This window comes from Saccostrea cucullata, unplaced genomic scaffold (genome assembly GCF_032062105.1).
Source record: "Saccostrea cucullata isolate Sc308-1 unplaced genomic scaffold, CSIRO_AGI_Scuc_v1 ctg20573, whole genome shotgun sequence".
In the NCBI taxonomy this organism is placed as follows: Eukaryota; Metazoa; Mollusca; class Bivalvia; order Ostreida; family Ostreidae; genus Saccostrea; species Saccostrea cuccullata.
Window position 1 is genome coordinate 1 of NW_026937536.1, and position 7,836 is coordinate 7,836.

At 33.9% G+C, this 7,836-nt stretch overlaps 1 protein-coding gene across 1 annotated transcript; it reads right to left on the reverse strand.

The window, feature by feature from the left end:
- Positions 1 to 4,022: 4,022 nt before the first annotated feature.
- On the reverse strand, positions 4,023 to 5,406 carry LOC134248348 (twist-related protein 2-like). The gene has a single exon (XM_062730755.1). The coding sequence runs from the start codon at positions 5,221 to 5,223 to the stop codon at positions 4,639 to 4,641; it is 585 nt and encodes a 194-aa protein (XP_062586739.1). The 5' UTR covers positions 5,224 to 5,406; the 3' UTR covers positions 4,023 to 4,638.
- Between the last annotated feature and the right edge of the window lie 2,430 nt (positions 5,407 to 7,836).

The window sequence follows — 7,836 nt, forward strand, 5'->3', positions numbered from 1 at the left end:
CCAACAATTAGATATATCAATTTCCATTATTCCTTTAATCCAATGAAAGTTTTATTGTTTACATTACTCTTGAAGTGACGAGGATTTCATCTGAGCATGCTCTTTAGCAAAATTGCTAAATTTTCCTCACCAAATTTAAAATGATATATTTCACCGCTTATACTAATCTTTTTAAAGATAAAAATCGATTTTTAAAGTAGGCATGAGTATTCGCAGTGGATTTTCATACCATGACATTAATAATTCACCATTTTTAATATGCCTATCCTATAGCGAGAATTCAGGTGAAGTTCGTGCAAGCATACTCCTATTTGTCTGTCCATAATTTCCAGTGCACAAAATTATAAATAGTTCTAGAGATTTTAATTATTCAGAAGAAAATTTGAAAAACCACCTGAATAGAATCGATCAAAGCAATATGAACAAAATATTAAACTTCAAAACATGCATAATTTATTTTGTTGTTCGTCGTCTCTTTGTTTCCGGAGTAGGAGAATATTCCGGGAATAATAACGTCAATTCTTCAGAATTTCTTTTCAGTGAATTATGTTGGGTGTTCCGGGGATTAAGTTTTCTTCTAAAATTTATGCAAACTAATTATGCATAAGAACTTAGGCATAAACTTTGCTGTTGCACCAAACAATCGGCGATTTTCTTTGAATTAATATTTCTTTTTAAAAAAGATGAGAATATGATACCATCTTCAACAAAAGGATTAAAGCTAAATTTCCCGTGTGAATTTCTTCTTCTAAAGTAAATGTATTTATTCTGGAGGCTGATTAATGTAATCGGTATTATTTAATATCGTCAGAGAAAAATGACATGCTATAACCTCTATCTCTGTATAGAAAATATCAATTAACTTCTTAACACTGACTGCACTCTCGCCAGGTATAACGGTAAGGTGTGCATCGCGCTCTGTGAGAGACTTATAGCTAATCAGAATAAAAAGATCATCCAAATGGTTATAATGCTGATGTACGACTTTAATTTGACGACCAGAACCTACCGGTATCTCCTGTCTATTAAAAGCAAAAACCTGAACAACACTAGAGGCCATGAAAGAGTAAATAATTTGGGGGTGTTGTTCAATTAGTCATATTTAAGTGAAGGGAATCTTGACGTAAATTTTTTTCATAAAAATTAAAAGTTCAATCCAATTATTATCAAATGGTAAATAATTGTATTAAAAGTTATACGTTAAATGAGCTCTTTGACATGCAAAACCCGGTCCGCCTGATATATAATATAGTATACGTATCTAGATTTTGACTTTGGTAACATTTCACCACGACTTTCAAACTCCGTGAACGAAAAAGGAAAAAAAAAATACAGTAAGTCATGACGTTGCGCACGGTGTTGGTACACATTGACGTTACGTCAAAATAACGTTAAAAAGTCATAACGTTGTTATAACGTTTTGAACCTTATACATGCATATTTTAGATCTTTAAATGAATTTTATTTTTCAAAAGTATAAAAAAAAAAATAAAAGGGCACCACATAATGTCCAATGTCTGAACCTTCTTTTCTGAAATATTTAGATGTTTATTAATAAATTTTGATAATAAAATTTTAATTACTGAAATGCCAAAGGCGCTCTGACAGTGAATATTCCTCTTTCTATTTTTCTCACTTGTCTGTCTTATAAGGGAAAATGCATACATGTAAGTAGTTTTCCCTTTCAACCTCCTTCAATATTTTTTTTCAGTTAGGTCATTACAAGTCTTTTATTTCTATATAGCGTCCGCATGCGCTTTGGGTGTATAGAGAAAAAAAATGAGTGTTAAAATTTTTATACTTCCTACGTTTCAACATGTTCAATGGAACTGGTGTCATTTTGAATAAAAAAAAAGTATCAATTTAGTATATTTAGTGGGTGAAAAAAGGAAGGATGGAGAAATTTAACCATTATTAAAAATCTGGTTTATCACGAAAATTCTAAAATCTTTTTACTATTTTTGGCGAAAGAAGGGGGAGGGGGCTCTTATAATGCTTACTTCGTTTAGTAGGGTATATTTTGTGGAACGATATCATTTTGGGATTTTCATAATTTTACCTTTGGTACATGTACACATGATGATTAAGTGTAATAAATATAATTTGTGAAAAAATCTCAACAACAAGCTCCTGCATGGGGTTGAATATGAAAAAAGCCACGGGGGGTGGCTACGCTCCATTCAAACCTCGGATGTGATTGGTGGAGGGGATCCTTACATTTCTCCGCCGGAAACTGCCTTATCACTCATTCCATATCTCGCTCTGCATAACGTTCTTCGAAAATGTTTCTTAATTTGTGCAATTCTTTATCGTAAACAGGTTTTGGTTACATCGTCATGTTAATAGGCTTTGAAAGCAAGAAGAAACTGTTAGTGTGCCACAAAATAACCCCGATTTCAAATGTATGACATAAAAGCACATGACACGGCGATAATAATTTGACGTCATCCGAGGAACTCCGAGTGAAGCCACGGCGATAATACCTGACGTACCTCCCGACGTCATATGTACGCATTGCGTAAAATGACGTTTTTCGTACCTGTGACAAAATGGCTACACTTTTATTGATGCTTGCATTTATTTCATGTAGACCATTACTGTAAAGATTGTGTAATTAGTAAATGCAGCATTAAATGTTCTTTCAAACAACATACATGATTGCTTTATATCTTACATTAATTTATATATTTTTGATATGTTACTGAGACATATTTAGTAACAATACAGTGACTCGTGCGTGCATAACAAAATGGCTACACTTAAGAAAGCCTTCCTAATATTTACGTTGGAAAAGTAATATAAAATGTATCAATTCAATTAATCTAAGAAATATATGTACTAAAAGATTATTCACCAAAATTAATATTTGTCTGGGATTTATGTCTGGTACACATCTCCATTTCGGCTAATGTCAGTGTAAGGAAACGATTTCTTACTGTTAGACATTTTAATTACGCACTGTAGATCCAGTCTAAATTCATGAAATTGATAAAATGATGTTAAAAACTCAACAATATCTTAAAGAATGCATATATTTTACTGAACCCCATAAATGTCATTTAATTCAGAGAATTGTAAGTGCATTTTTCATACCTTTTAGTTGCGCGAACAATAATTGATGTAACGTCGGACACGGGAATTTCGCCGTAAATGACCAATACTGAGTAACGCCTCATCATAGTTAAAATAATTTTAAATTATTTAAAAGAAAATTTTAAGAATTATTCATTACTTGAGATAACATAAATGATTTTATTTTTAATTCAAAGTAAATATGGCATCGCGAAACCGCCAATTTCTTCGCGACATAAAGAGTTAGATATTATAGGACCAACACCGTGCGCAACGTCCATGCAAGACTATTTTATTTCTAGACTCCAAAAAATATTGATTGATTTTATCATATAATTATATTTTACAATGTACTTGAAAATAGAATAACGAAATTTCAAAATTTCAACTATTCTGAATTTTTCCTGCCCGCCTTATTAAAATTCTGTCTAAAGCCGCCAAATTTTATGGAACCGGTGGTAGCTGGTTTGGATAAATTATACTGTATCTAATTTAGTTGGCCTTCGCTAAATTAATTCATTTTTTTAAGCAAGCGCAACACATTCATGGGATCAGTTTGACATGGAATGCAGAGAACACCCACCAAGGCAAAGTGATGGGCCTTACAACACTGTATGATGCACAGTGTATGCTTAGAAATTTTAAAAGCTATAGCTGTTTCTTTATCAGTACTTATGTAAGATTGCCCTGGATGGCCCCATTCGCCAACTCGACCAACTGTCATATATAAAAATTTGAATTCCTAAATTAAAAAATTGTATATATGACGAATTTTAATGTAACAATTCAAATTTTTATAGAGGACACCTCGTTCAATTCACACTTTTCAGCACACTCTAAGATATTTTAAAGTTATAACCGTTAATAATCATACGCATTTGTTTGTTTTTCTTTTAATTTGTAAAAAATATAAAAATCTTGAAATTTTACAAAATATATAAATGTGTATATATGATTAGTTAACATAGAACAAAAAGCTGCGCGAAAAGGGAGCACAATATAAAAGAATAAAATATACAATAACAAAAAAGTTGATAACACACAGCTCTTAATAGACAAAAGAGTGTGTAAGGCACAGTAAATTTTTTTGGGTTACATATAGCATTTCACGTAAAAGCAGTCTGTACAGTCAGGCAGTGCATGGTGTCTTCCAGAAATGGTCCGTACGAATAAACAGAATTATAACAATTTCAGAGAAATCGGAATAAATTTTGTATTTTTATGACGTGTCTTTTGTGTCTCGTCAATAGTGGCGAACTTGATGAGACGATGCTATCCAGTTTCTTGTTACATAATCACAATATTTTGTTCTTTTTAGCGGAAGTCGTCTATTGTGACGGGGGCACCCCATTATACACGGGTCTGATTGGGGAGATAGTGGCACATTTAAATCTATCGTTTCCCTGTTATTCGCCGTGTCACCCGTGATGTACAATTAGGAACACATTTCTGAGCGGCCTTTTAAAGCGGTTCCATCTCGTTCCTCTTTTATCACTTTGTACAAATTTCTGTACAGTAAGTTACTTAGACCCTGTCTCTTCTTTGGGTCTAATTTCTGTTAATTTCTCACTTTTTCTCCAGTAGCTCCTGCAGTGCCCCTATGTAACTCTGCGCCATTTGCAGTGTTTCGTACTTGGATAGTTTCTGGTCTTCTCCCGCCGACGGAATCACCTCTCGCAGACGATCGAACGCTACGTTCAGACTCTCCATCCGCCGTCTTTCTCTGGCGTTTGCCGCTAGTCGTCTGCGCTTCAGCACGTCTTTGCTTGGAGCAACTGAAGTTCGCTTTTTAGTTTTGGTAGAACTTTTCAATGAAACTTTTTCGCTGTTTAGAGAGTAGATATGACTAGCGTGGAAGCCGGAATCACCGGGGAATAAGAAATGGTTCGATCGCACCAGTCCGTGACGTGGGGTGAGGGGGGTATCGGGGGTGGAGAGGGGCGTGTCGCTATCACTGGGGATATAAGAAGAGGGGGTTCCAAAACTGTCCGTATCCATGGTATCTGTTGGGAGACTGCTGTTTAAATCCTGGATAGAGAAAGTCAAGGCACACGGCATCCCTGTCTTCTGCGCGGAGTCTGTGTCGATAGCAGCACGCATCACAGACGACGGTAACATGAACGAATCCATCCTGACCAGTTCCTGCATCATATTTGTATAGCGTCAATATCTCTTCTTCGTTAAGTTCTCTAAATTATTAATTTCTATCGTAAAATAGTTTTCCAGCTGAATTGTTTCAGTGGCCCTTTTCTTGAGTTACACATGGGGTTTTAATTTCATTTCGACATCCCCTGTAGTTTTGTCGATATTTAACTTAGTACGCTGGTTATGGGGACCACACTACGATGGAATTGTACAAAATAAGACAGCTGGGGAATGGAAATGCAGTTAACTATTACTATTTCTCCCTCTATTTATACTCTACCTGAAGAAATTGGATAAAAATTTTAATCGACCAATCAACTGGTCGGTTGTCGAGTCATCTATATTTCAGCAGTCACGGTCCACTGGGTGATTCTCGGTGCGTACCCATCGACACGCCCATAAACAATGCCATCCATATTTAGTTGACAATCTCTGTATCTGGGTTCAAAGAGAACTGTGCATTTCTTTTGAATTTTTGTTTATTGTTCCCGGAAACACGAAGAGGTTCTCAATGCGATAAAGTGTCTGCACCCTTTGGTGGCGGAGCTTTGGGTCCTATAGCTGCGCATTTTCCAATAATTGCAATTATTTATGTGCATTCGCGTCCTGAAATGATTTACTCCCGAATACCAACACAGATCGTCGCTGTGCATACCTGCAAATTCATGCAAATAAATGAACCCGAGTGCAGACGAGAGCAACCGTACACTGCATGTCGACCGGGCTTTACAGTTGCAATGATATTGCAGAATAAAATAATTATCACGTGAAAACGTAAGATCAGCTTTTTTCTCTCAATTTCTAGAGAAGTAACTTTGTATAAAAATAAGTGCTATCAGAATACCTTTGGCGAGAGATTGGACATTTAGCCGGCAAAACAAAATATGTTATGCGTTTAAAAGATATATTATCTCTTCGAAAAAATGTTTTACAGATAATCTGTTCTCATTTCTGATTGATTAGTCTCTGGACTGAATGTATCAGTTAACCAGGATATTTGCCTTATGTAGAGATATCCACTGATACATATCAATAAGTAAAATCTCGATTTCCTTTTTATTCCAGATTTGTTCTGTTTTAGCATTGAGGTACACGTGTGAGCGCCGCACCGCGCCACTGCATTATCAACTGATCAAGCGGAGATATGTAAATAAAGCTTTTCATTGACTATCCATAGTCCCCACGGTGACGATAAAGGACTTCTTTTTCTTCCACGAATTTTATTTTGTAAATGAGATAAAAACTGCACGAACAGGAATTGAAAGATAATCTTACCAGATAGGAAATCTGTACGCGTCTCGTCAAAGAGAGAGTGCAGGGGTACGCTTTTCCAAGGTATTCCGAGATTGGATTGGATAAAAAATTGGCCATTCAATAAAATTGTGCTAGGTCACATCTCATGATAAAAAAGCTGAAACAAATAGGTCAATTCTACGGCATTTTGAATAGAAAATAAACAAAATCATTTTAAAAATCGGTAATTTTACCTGGTTCGTCATTTTTCTTTCTATATTACAATCCCTTTAATTCGTCGTATCACATGACTTTTCTCTTCGTTATTTTGAGAATCTGATTACTTTTTTTTATCTTCAAATTTGTAATACTTTTATTTTTTTAAGCACTCATCTGGAAAATTGAGGCATTAATTTTCTTTCTTTTTTTTTTGAAAATAATTTTCAAATATTTTTTATGCCCTATAGTTTAGCTGAGAATCATCGTGCTTAAGTTGTGTTTGCTCAACTTAATCATTTTTTTTTATTTATTGTATCTGGGAATGAAAGCTATTATGTATGATAAATGCCTCAAATATAATGGCCCCCTTCAATGAATATCTTAATTTTACTTTATATATAGATTTACTTTTCACAGCTATATATCTAACATTTATTGGCCATTTTCAATTTGATAAAAATTCAATTAATTAAGAAATATGATATAAAAAATTTCCCTCAATTTTAACATATTTTGTATAAAACTGCTTTTTTTTTCTTCCCGAAAATACTATGCGCAGACTTGAACAAACTTTATATTTCTACCAAAGATGTATATATACAAGAGTTATTACTGACAGAAAAATAATGCGTATTGTACAGGTTTAGATTGTACAGTGCGCTCTGTTTTCCATAAGAAAAAGATCAGGAAAAAGGCATACCTTTTGCTTCTTTTGGTTAGATACCAAAAAATGGCATCATTTCTTTTCTTTTTTTTTTTAGGTCAGTGGGTCATATAAATGTGAAAAAAAATTATTGGAAATATTTACAATATAATCTCTTCTTCAAAATATATATTATTGAAATTTATCTGAATATATCGTTCTAAAATACAATGTATTGACTTTTCATGGCCAAAATTGGCCTATTTATTATATAGTCCTTTCCGACCAAAACAAAGAACAAGCACTGAAATATAAGAAATTTTTTATCACGTTTTACTCTTTTTTTTACATGTAAATCCACAATATTTGAATTTGAATTTTTAAAAAAAAAAATCTTGTAAGGAAAACCTAATGAACATCTAAACAGTTTCAAGAAGTTGTGTGATTAATTTTCCCACTGATATTTTAAAATGTTGTTACATTTGATGAATTATGTTGCCTTTTGTGCCAGTGGGAATGAAGGG

Excerpts from the sequence above, each read along its gene's own strand:
- LOC134248348 (XM_062730755.1), bottom strand. The coding sequence starts at position 5,223 with ATGATGCAGGAACTGGTCAGGATGGATTCGTTCATGTTACCGTCGTCT.